Raw genomic sequence first — 12456 nt, 5'->3', positions numbered from 1 at the left:
GGGCCTGCTGGCAGGTGCCCCACAGTGCTGGGGGGTGGGGGTGGTGGGGAACATGAGTTGGACATGGGTGGGGGCCTGCTGGCAGGTGCCCCACAGTGCTGGGGGGTGGGAGACATGGGTGGGGGCCTGGTGGAGGGTGCCCCTGCACTGCTGGGGGGTGGGGGTGGTGGGAGACATGGGTGGGGGCCTGGTGGAGGGTGCCCCTGCACTGCTTGGGGGTGGGGGTGGTGGGAGACATGAGTTGGACATGGGTGGGGGCCTGCTGGCAGGTGCCCCATGGTGCTGGGGGTGGGGGTGGTGGGAGACATGGGTGGGGGCCTTGTGGAGGGTGCCCCTGCACTGCTGGGGGGTGGGGGTGGTGGGAGACATGGGTGGGGGCCTGGTGGAGGGTGCCCCTGCACTGCTGGGGGGTGGGGGTGGTGGGAGACATGGGTGGGGGCCTGGTGGAGGGTGCCCCTGCACTGCTGGGGGTGGGGGTGGTGGGAGACATGGGTGGGGGCCTGGTGGAGGGTGCCCCTGCACTGCTGGGGGGTGGGGGTGGTGGCAGACATGGGTGGTGGCCTGGTGGAGGGTGACCCTGCACTGCTGGGGGTTGGGGGTGGTGGGAGACATGTTGGGGGGCCTGGTGGAGGGTGCCCCTGCACTGCTGGGGGATGGGGTGGTGGGAGACATGGGTGGGGGCCTGGTGGAGGGTGCCCCTGCACTGCTGGTGGATGGGGGTGGTGGGAGACATGGGTGGGGGCCTGGTGGAGGGTGCCCCTGCACTGCTGGGGGGTGGGGGTGGTGGGAGACATGGGTGGGGGCCTGGTGGAGGGTGCCCCTGCACTGCTGGGGGGTGGGGGTGGTGGGAGACATGGGTGGGGGCCTGGTGGAGGGTGACCCTGCACTGCTGGGGGATGGGGGTGGTGGGAGACATGAGTTGGACATGGGTGGGGGCCTGCTGGCAGGTGCCCCACAGTGCTGGGGGGTGGGGGTGGTGGGAGACATGGGTGGGGGCCTGGTGGAGGGTGCCCCTGCACTGCTGGGGGGTGGGGGTGGTGGGAGGCATGGGTGGGGGCCTGGTGGAGGGTGCCCCTGCACTGCTGGGGGATGGGAGTGGTGGGAGACATGGGTGGGGGCCTGGTGGAGGGTGCCCCTGCACTGCTGGGGGGTGGGGGTGGTGGGAGGCATGGGTGGGGGCCTGGTGGAGGGTGCCCCTGCACTGCTGGGGGGTGGGGGTGCAGGGAGACATGCATTGTTGATCAGTAGTGCAAGGTGACATGTGGCTTGGCTGGGGGGCATGCCCATGGTGGATGGGCTGCCTGCGGGACATGAGCAGGGGTGCAGGGTAGTCCCCCGTGGTGTGGGCTGCCTGCAGGGGCCGTGGAGGTTGTAGAGCGAACACCTGGGAGGACCCACACGGCCAATTCACGTGTAGTACTCCCCAGGACCCCTGAAATACACGTACCCTGCTGAAATCGCGTATGGAACTTCCCGCGCACCCCTGAAATACACGTACCCTGCTGAAATCGCATGTGGAACTTCCCGCGCACCCCTGAAATACACGTACCCAGCTGAAATCGCGTGTGGAACTTCCCGCGCACCCCTGAAATACACGTACCCTGCTGAAATCGCGTGTGGAACTTCCCGCGCACCCCTGAAATACGCGTACCCTGCTCGCACGGGGCCAATCGCGTGTGGAACTTCCCGCGCACCCCTGAAATACACGTACCCTGCTGAAATCACGTGTGGAACTTCCCGCGCACCCCTGAAATACACGTACCCTGCTGAAATCGCGTGTGGTACTTCCCACGCACCCCTGAAATACACGTACCCTGCTGAAATCGCGTGTGGAACTTCCCGCGCACCCCTGAAATACGCGTACCCTGCTCGCACGGGGCCAATCGCGTGTGGAACTTCCCGCGCACCCCTGAAATACACGTACCCTGCTGAAATCGCGTGTGGAACTTCCCGCGCACCCCTGAAATACACGTACCCTGCTGAAATCGCGTGTGGTACTTCCCACGCACCCCTGAAATACACGTACCCTGCTGAAATCGCGTGTGGAACTTCCCCCGCACCCCTGAAATACACGTACCCTGCTGAAATTGCGTGTGGAACTTCCCGCGCACCCCTGAAATACACGTACCCTGCTGAAATCGCGTGTGGAACTTCCCGCGCACCCCTGAAATACGCGTACCCTGCTGAAATCGCGTGTGGAACTTCCCGCGCACCCCAGTGATACACGTAGCCCGCTTGCCGTGCTGGTACAGGGTTAGCGCAGCCCTTTGCGCTGGATTGGGGATTTTGATGGCTTTTCCCTGCGCGAGAGGCATTCTTGGGGGCGTAACTGGCTCTGCTGCAGGGTCACTGCGCCACTGTGCGCCACGGCTGGTTTTGGTAGCTGGAATCCATGAATACGCTGTGCGCGGAAATGGATTTTAGCGCACGCGGCTGGCGCAGGGATTTGCACGCGCACAGTGTGCCAGCCGTGTGCGCCACTTGTGCGCTGATTTCTATGAATTACCCCCTTAATCTCATTACAAGTTTGGCGGTGTGGCAAAAAATTGCCAGTTTTTTCCTCCAAGGACACATTTTAAATGTTGGTGCATTTATTGCTGGCAGAAGTACTGTATGGTAAATCCACCAATTATCAGAGAAAAAGTGACAGAGTGACCTCCAGCTAGTTGCTGGAGGTAAATCCTCCACTTTACTTCACAGAATTGGCAGATTTATCATGCAGCAATTCTGCCATTGTAAATTCACCAAAAATCCCCATGGAGTACGATAGATTCGAAAAATGGGGAGTAACCACCAGTTTAATCCCATGGTAACCAAATGGGACCATGTGACAGTTACAGAAATTGAGATTGGCAGTAATTCAGCAGAATTACTGCAGATTTACCACCATATTCACAATGAGGTCCATTATTTCAACTAATTCATCAAAGTGTGCTTGTTGAACTCGCTCCTAGCCATAAGACACTGGGCTGCATTGTGACTATTGTGGTAGCCATAGCAGTAATTACCGGCACGGCTGCCGCCGGAGTTGTTTTTTTTTTTCGGCAATGGGCAATTCTGGCCCTGCCGGACCTGGTAATTGCCCATTACCTGGTTCCGGTATGTATTACTCCCCATTCCCATTGGAGCCCTACAGGGCTCAATGGGAATGGGGAGGCCGGTAGCCCCAGCACCGTCAATATTGGTGCCGGGGCTACCGGGTAGGTCTGCTCATAGTCTGCCGGTACGGTAACTACGGTACCAGCAAGCTTACTGGTACTGTACTCACCAGACCAGCAAATTTATAATGAGGCCCACTCTCTAGAAGTGCACACTTCAGTGAAGAAGTACATTTTGATCTACTGGGCCAGATATCTGCTATCCCTGGATCTCCAGGTGTTTTGGAGTTAAATTCCCTTCAGCCACAGCCAGCATAGTCAGTGGAGAGGAATGGTGGAAGTCACAGACGAAAACATCTGCGTAGTTGCAAGTTACAGCCCCATAAGTCTAACATGGATTGCTGCCAACTCAGCTTTCATTGTCAATTAGCTTGCATTGACAGGCCACAAGAGTCATACTGACAAAGCCAAGAATGGAAGTGGAGGTGGAATAAAAAAACAATTAGCACCCGAGACGGGGGAGACAGTCAATCAGGAGGCAAGGAACACAGGCTGACTCTCCTGATGTAAGCCAGCGTTCCAAGCTGCCTGATGGCTACTTCCCCACCCACCATCTCTGACCATCCCTTCTCTTTTTTTCTCCCCTGCCCCACTTATCTGATGCTGCCGCCACAGCTTCCACTCCTGTTCTGTTATGACTACCATGGAAATGGTAGAGGGACTCTTTGTGGAGTCCCACCTTCCAGATCCATGGTGGCCATCTTACTGAAGTATTTATATTCAATGCACAGCGTCCCGTTCATTGAATAAAAATACAATGCTATCAGCACCCTGGGTTACCGGATTGGCAAAACGGGGTGTTAATAGCGCTAGCTCCCTCTCCAGCATGCCAGATTGGGTGTTATGGGCCCAGGGACCCTTGTTAAACGCCCTTACTTCTCTCTGACCTTTAAGTCAGGCCCTGGGCTGATAACGGATCATGTCTTAATACTTAATTCATAAATTAGATCTCATGTACATGAAACTTAGTGGAATGCCGAGTAACTACTGGGACAAATGACTCCTATTCTATAACCAACAACTACCAGAAACCACAATACACTATCCTGATTAGCAAACTCCTCCTATTGGAGTCAGCTCTTGAATCATCTTTATACAATTAGAGAATTTGTATAAGGAGAGACTTTAACTTGTGGTCAGATAAAAAAAGGATGAAGCATGCAGTAGTTCTGCTTTAGAAACTCTAATTACTGGGGTTTGAACAAAATGAAAAGATTGCTACAAAGCATATCATACCTGGCTACAATACACCTTCAATATTCAAGCCAATTCCAATCATAGTCAGATCAATTCCTCATCTTTACAGGGAAAGATCCTGTAAAAGGTACAACTGCAAAGTGAAGGGACCTGTTGCTGAAATAGTACCAGGAATTTAATATATGTCTTACACGCACATTTTCGCCATGTATACTCAATAACACAGTCCCAGTGGAAGAATGACAACTCCCCTATGATATCTTGTTAGCTTTTGTCAAGACCATCATGGTCACTCTAGGCAAAGCTACCACATATGGGTGAAGAAAGAGAAAGTTATCTGCAAGGCAACCTTAAGAACTGGCAACCCTGTAAAGAGAAGTATATCAATTTAAAGAATAGTAATATACAACTTACTGTAGGATCCACCAACGTAGAAACCACACAACATTCAAAGAGGCCAAGAAATCCCACTATGCAACTAGAATGTTAGAAGTGACCAATCTCACTCATGAGAAATTTGAGATCATCTGCAAAACAACAAAACCAAATCGGATGAAGACCAGTCCCATTGTATAAATAGAACACAGTATATTGTTCAAAATCCTGGAGAGCGCTCCTGTTATGTTATCTTGCCACTGTCTTAACATTGCTCCATTGTGATTTGAAACAAGTCTATCGCAAGTCATACAAAAATTCATGAAAATCAATATTTCGATCCCATCTTCAGAGGCATTTGCAGCTGCATCGATGAAGGAATTCATGAATTCACCTGTTCCATTTTTTCTCTTAGAAAAGTGTCAATTAGTTACCAGATGCCTGCACTGAGAGATGAAGCTGTCAATCCATTGTTGAAAAAAACTCTAAATACCAAAATAACCCCTTCACTAATGTTACATCTATCCACCATTCAAAAGCATAATACTAGGGAGGGTGATAACCAAATAGCTTCAACAATATGCAACACAAGGGAGTCTGGCACACACCTGCAGGGATTATTCAGTGCAGTGAGGTCCTGGGTATTAGTGTGGCTGGCAGAGAGGCAGGTCTTGCTCCAGCAGAAGGTCACCCTCAAAGTCCCCTGGGCAGGTTTAGAGCACAGAGTTTTGGACACTCTGTGGAAGACTTTGGAAAGTCAACTCTTCAAACCAAGTCCAATGAATCCTTCCTCAGGTTTTTGTTGAAGAGTGAATCAGCGAGGAGTGGGAGACTCCCTCTTTTAAAGGTGAAAGCCCACAGGTGATTGGACTAAAGAAAGCCTGTGTTATGGGGGTCATTGCCTTCTGACATCATAACCAAAGTGCTTTGTGCTAAGAAAGTGGAGGGGACAGGGAGGAAAGATAGGGATATAGAGAAACAAGATGGAGCGATCTTTCCTCCACTAGGCAAAGCTCCCTCTGTCCATAATAACTGCACCCTCATCTCTTGTCAATAGCATCAACGGCCATTTTGGTGTGCAGCACCCTGGTGTGAGGCTAATGTTTTTTATGGATGGTTGTGCCCTTTGATTCCTGTTTCCAGGACAGCTGCTGCTGGATGGTTGTCCTGCAGGGCAGAGGTGTTCGCAGACCTCACAAATGATCAACAGGAGATGCCCCGCCAAGTGGCAGTGCCAGGCTGTCTGACCAGAATACACAAAACCCTCCCACAGTAGAGCTGTGACAGGGTTGACACATGTGAAATCAATTTAATGTGGCTTTAATAAGCATGAGAGATACTCGTCACAATATCTTACCCTCAGGTATGGCTAACATTTAAAGTTAATACTCTGATAGATTTGTTGTTTTGTGAACAGGAGTCTATATCTTAAATGCAGTCCCAGTGCTCCAATGCCTTGGATGTAATAGCAACGGTCAGATGGGCACCTGTTACCCCTTCACCTGCTCTGTGCCACTGGAAAACAGACTCTGCAGATCAGGATATTGATCCAGCAGGGCAGAAGGTACACTATAATATTTCATGGAGATTATGAAAGGGTGATCTGCTTAGCAGATCCCCCTTTCTGGGATGGAATTAGCCAGGTCAATGTATTAATTAATGCAAATAAAAAATGCCAGGGCTTCGACACCCTTGCCAGGTCGCAATTCCCCACAAACCAGCATAGCAAATTGTGAAGAATTATGGGGGCCATAGTCCAATAAATACAGTGAGCTGCAAGTTTGATACCCCTGGCTTAGAGCATAATTTTAAATATGCCTTAAGTTGACTCAACAGGGCTGTGGCCAATAACACGTTATCTGTCATGAGCCCTCTCTGAGCAATTTTGATTGTTTTATCAATGGGGTGGACTTTAGACACAGAAATCCGGATGATCCCAGGTGTTCCTTGCCTTATTCTACCCCTTTGGATAAGCATTTGTTAATGCTGCCCACCATGTGTGTGAATGGTGGTGGCCTCAACATTAACATTGGGTTTCACCGGCAGAATCTATAAGGACTTATGCATCTCCACGTACATAAACATCGTATGTGGGCGGCATGCTTGAAGCCATATATGCAGTATGCAGCTTGTGAAAGAGAGCAGAGAAAATGTTCCACTCTATCCCCCAAATGTGTGTTGTAAATGCATGAAAATGGCATGAATCAAACTTTACAGGTAGAGCGCGTATAGTCTGTAAACTATGATCCATACATTTTTACGGCATATTTAAGATGACCCTTTACCAGCAAAACAAGTGTAACCATCATTTCTTACTCTGCCTTTGTATTGACATGGATTTAGACACATGTTGGGGACTGTGTACTGCTCTAAACCTTTATTTATTATACTTGTTTATTTTGCCTTTGTACGTGCCTTTGTGCCCCCTTGAAATCACTTCAAAAATGTTTATATCTAAAAGATGTGTATGTAACTAACTGCATGATGGGAAACCTTACCTTATTGTATTCATTGAACAATATCTTGTTTTTGTAATTATCCCACAGATTCAAGTGTTTCCAGAAGGTGGAGAAACGCCTATCTTCAAACAATTCTTTAAAGACTGGAGGGATAAAGACCAAAGTGATGGCTTCGGAAAAGTGTATGTTACAGAGACAATTGCTCACGTGAAACAGATTGACTTTGATGCCTCCAAGTTACATGACTCCCCTCAAATGGCCGCTCAACACAACATGGTGGATGATGGATCTGGAGACGTTCAGGTAAACCCACGATGCTTCATTAAGTCATGATTGGCAAGTGGGTTTAACAACTCGCTAATCATGACATAATTATGATTATCATCGCCAATAATGATGTCATACCCATTCCATGCCTTATTCACGGTTATATAACAATTCTGTGAAAGACAGATTTTCAACCAAGAGGAAGACAAGCACATGTTTACTATGTAATAGAAATCTATGTAAAGAGTAGTATGTGTATTGGTCCTATAAGGCCATCTCAGAGATTTAGGGGCATGTTTCCTCTACCCCGCCTTTGTGATCATTATTTATCAAATAACAAAAAAAAACTCAATCGCACAAATGGCTTTACATGACTAAATACAATGGGGATTCACATTTTCTCGGCTCCCCGTTATGGATCAATTTTCCACGGATAATCTCAGCATTCTGAATTTATCCCAGGACTTTGTCATGCACACAGTTAGAGTGTAGCATACCCATATCACAGTATACCATTGCATAATATAGCCTAAAATACCATAGAAAGCAATAGCATGGCATAACATTACACGACATGGCAAATTATGCCATGCAATGTGAATCCCATTGGGTCTTATACACTTGAGCCTTCAACATCTGTTTGCTCTCTCACATGAGAGGGGGTTGGGTGTTAGGTGGGATAGTGCAGGTTTTGTCATCCTTTAGCTCTCCTGGTGTTTTCAACTGAAACTCCCATCAGGCTTGGCCAGCACTCTCAATGGTAAGGGATAATGGAAGTCATAGTTAAAAACATCTGGACAACCACAGGTTGCTGGCCCCTGGGATAACGGGATAGCAGCAAGAAAGCATACTTTCTTTTGGTACCGTTGTTAGGCAACGCAGATCGAGAAACCATGGTCACAGGCAGGTAAAAATCTGGATGTTAAGAAAAAAGTGGCAATTTGATTTGGTAACATGAAGGAAGATGGGAAAATGGGTTCTCTGCAGCAAGTAAGCATCTATGTAGAATAAATGTGTGGGGAGTGGGTGGCACTGTGTGGCCCACCCAGGCCAATTTAGGTACCTACACAAAGAACCTGCTTTATCCCCAACTGGTAGCTATTATGACTAATGATGAAAGTGCCAGAAGCCCAACTTGCTGCCTGACAAACAGTTGGGGGTTAAGCTACCCAACTGCCATAGTATTCTATGCTAAGCCACCACTGCACTAGCGAAGGCCAATCACTGGTTTGTCTTTCTAAGTCATAGTGTAGATGCTGCAACTTTAGTCCAGCTACTCAAAGTGGTTGGCAATTACTCCAGACGTCACTAGTTCACTGACGTGATCAGAAATAAATACCAGCATTGTCACAATGTTGAAAACTTGATTTGTGCTCTAAGCAAATTCAAAGGGAAATCCATGCAATGAAACACGTATTCAACATTTAGATAAGAAATGGCAAAACAGGATTTTTCGATGTTGAAATATGGGAGAACTTTGCGTGTGAACTTTGCTGAATAGATGACAGGAAAATAAACCTACCTGAAAAAAATATAAAGACTACTAACAAAATGCCCAAGTCCCGAAATGGATTCCAGGTTTTACTGGAGCAGGACAAAAATATTTCGACCGATGAAAAATCCAAAAGGATTTTAAATCCTCAAAAAGCTTGTCCTAGGCGCTCATGGGAAATTCCCCGAACAGAATCATGGGTCTAATGGGTGCAATCAACATCCTAGGGAGCTGAGATATCCGTCGGTTCTTCGAGCCAAGACTGCCATGATTTGTAATCAACCTTTCTTTTGAGCTATTTCAAGGTCATGAAACCCTGTGGATTTCCCGAACGAATATTTACATTTTCTAAAGGAATTGAAAACTTTGCTTATGAAGAAAGTAGCCTAACAACCTATCAGGATGTAACCAATAAAGACCAGGATACATCACACATATATACATATATGGATGATGGGATTATCATATGTTGATTTTGCTTGTATTTTAACTATTTGACTGGCTAACTCTCGATGTACGCCTTGGTGTGAGGTTGATGATATTTGATCAAATTCTTATAATAAAATAAAATTAATGTGTACTATCCATGAAAGTAAAAACCTCCTTCAGAGAAAGGTGTATCATTAAAAACAGAAAACTATTGAAAGATTGATAATACTGAAGAGACGAACATTAAAAGGTGATATTTAGTTAATGATGCCTCAATACGCAGTTTTCTGGGCATTGCTGATTATACTGGTCTGAGAAGAGAGCAATGGAAGGGTTTCATTTCACTGGATAGTTTATTTAAATGACAGTCATATGTTCCTGCTTTTTCTTTGATAATCAAACATTTGTTGTATGATATTTATTTTTTATATAATTTCTCCACATCGATTGTGTGATGTGTTATTGATTTGTTCAGATTTGGCGTGTTGAAAGCAATGGCCGGATTCCTGTGGACCCTTCAACTTACGGACAGTTTTTCGGTGGTGATTGTTACATTATATTGTACACCTACCCCAAAGGACAGATCATCTACACATGGTGAGTTTAAAACATGCAGCCTTCACTCTCTGAAATGGCCATACATGGCATGCCATTAAATAAAGTATACATACTGTAGAAAATGTTCACTTTTCATCTAAGAGATATTTCAAATAATATATCAAATTTTTAAAAGAGCATCTCAAGAACATGTTCGAACACTCGACTGCATGACGTTTCAAGGAGAAGTAAAAACCTACCTGTTCAGTGCACCCTGTGGGCAGTAAGTGCTTACACTATTTTTCCCTACCCGATATTGCCTGTGCAGCCCTCATGCCCAACACGACCCCACATGAAAGTGCTCTCAACTGGCCTCACAGTAGAGTGAGCAGCCCATAAATAGACATGATCATCATTTGATTACGGAAGAGGGCACCATACTTCAACATGTTTACATTTCAGTGATGTTGATTATGGTTTTTGAAGATGCTGAAGTTAATATTGCCAAATCGTTTTTATCTACCAAATCAAATTCAGTGGCAATTACAAATATGCCTGCAATGTGCACGACAATAGTGGACTATAGTTGCGTGCTGTAAGTGACTCCAATTCAGCACTCCAACTAAGTGAATGCTAGTCTGGGATGCCCAAGGGAAGCCCTTATTTATATATTTTTATGACAAGTTCATAAATCTGGATGATAAACCCTTGTATAACGCCCCTCTCTTTGAATCCTCCTGACCTCACTGAGCCAAGAAGTAGGTTTGTTTTGCAAATTAAAAGATGTATTGAAAAATTAAACAATATACATATATATATATATATATATATATATATATATATATATATATATATATCACACTTTTATAAATAAATTAATATTTGATAGCACACTTATGAATATAATGTTGATCAACAATGGATAATATTACACTAGCACACTTCTTTAATTACTTAGGAGTTGGTATAGAAAGGATAAGGTAGCTGAGAACACTTTTATGGTTTCAAGGAAATGCAATGATAGAAAAGAATGCAGCAGAGAAATAAACTGATATGGTTTCACCAAGAGATAATATGATCACTTTTTCTTTTGACAATTCGCTCCCTTCCTATGCAAGATAAGGAGATGGAAGGGGAGCACACAGTTTTCAGGAATACAATCAAATGCAATACAAATTCCAGTTCCCCCCTAGCAAGCCTAGAGCAACCGGTATGCTTTTACACAGGCAAAAATACTTTTAAATGTGATTTGCAATGAAGTGAAAAATATGCTAAAATTGATTTTAATTCCCTATAGGAGATTCAGGGTAGGTGACAGCTACTTTGAATTAGTTCAGGTCAACACTAGCAATCATTCAGGAATGATTATCAGATTGAAAACGAATTTCAGCAGTTGCAAGCAAAAGACAGCTATTTTTGACAGGTGGAGAAATTGAGTCAAATTGCAATTCGCGGCACTTTTTCCGAGTGCGTCGATCGCGATTATGGAAAAACTATAAGGAGTTGGAATGTCGTTCTGGGTTTGTTGGAAAACTTAGGATCTTAGCTGAAAGTTAAATCTCGCATCTAGGATGTGCGGTTCAAAAGATACGGACGATTTAATGGAGGTAGATTCTCAGAAATAAAGTAAGGTTCAAATGACAAATGACACTTTCACAGGTTTGAAATCACAGAATGGACACACAATTTTTATGATGCAGTTCTAGGTAGGTGGAAATTGTTTGAATTAGATTATTTTAAACTAAGAGATTGGTTCTGCACAGTTCTGGCTGGATACTCATACTATAAATTTGAAATAGGCTGTCAAGATCTGGTCAACAGGTTTAGACTGAACTTCTGGCTGGTGGTTCTGAAGTCACAGCTATCTGGGTCAGCTCTGCTCTGCTGGTCTGGATCTCTGGTTCTGGTAAAAGTTCTTGGCACTGCACAGCGGTCTGGACTGTGGTTCTGGATACAGCACTGCTCTCTGGGTCTGGTTCTGGCGAATGTTCTTGGTAAAGAAGCAGAAACAGCACAGCCCGGCTGTTTTATTCTGATGTGCCCCTTGGAAGTCTGGGGTAAAATCAGTTTGCAAGATTGTAAGGCCAGCTGAGAATACTTTTAGCTTGAAGTAGGCCTTCTGCTTCAAAGTTCTGGAATCTGGAGTCTAAGTTCTGGATATGGTCCTTTTGGATATTGTCTGGTCCGGCAAAGTGCTTTGCAAGAAAGTGGAAAGAGCAGTCCCTACCTGGGTCTCAGTGGCTCTTTTTATGTCTTTTGAAAGTGGGTGGGAAGGCTAACTTTCTATGCCCAACCCTCTAAGGATCCTGATAGGTTAGAGGATTTTCTGTCCTTTAACTGGATAACTGAGTTGTGAGTCAGAGTGATGCTACCCTTTTACAATCTATTGAAGAAACGCCCCTTTGCTTTTACTTAGAACCCAATTTTTCATAATCAAACATGTTTCCCAGATACACAAGTGGTTCATAATACATGTACACATCACAGATGAATTTAAGACAGTTCTCTGTTCATGCCCCATGTTCCTGCGCGCTTGGGTTCA

The 12456-nt window shown here is 45.8% G+C and overlaps 1 protein-coding gene across 1 annotated transcript in view; it reads left to right on the top strand.

The window, feature by feature from the left end:
• SCIN (scinderin) overlaps window positions 1-12456 on the top strand; it is a 535504-nt gene that overhangs the window by 437049 nt on the left and 85999 nt on the right. The window contains exons 8-9 of the mRNA XM_069648620.1: window positions 7277-7492; window positions 9853-9974. Coding sequence (XP_069504721.1) covers window positions 7277-7492; window positions 9853-9974 — 338 coding nt within the window. The remainder of the gene's footprint in view (window positions 1-7276; window positions 7493-9852; window positions 9975-12456) is intronic.

Source organism: Ambystoma mexicanum, chromosome 2q, assembly GCF_040938575.1.
Source record: "Ambystoma mexicanum isolate Mex_15411 chromosome 2q, UKY_AmexF1_1, whole genome shotgun sequence".
NCBI lineage: Eukaryota > Metazoa > Chordata > Amphibia > Caudata > Ambystomatidae > Ambystoma > Ambystoma mexicanum.
Note: the sequence above shows the minus strand (reverse complement) of the source record. Positions and strands in the feature narration are given on the sequence as shown.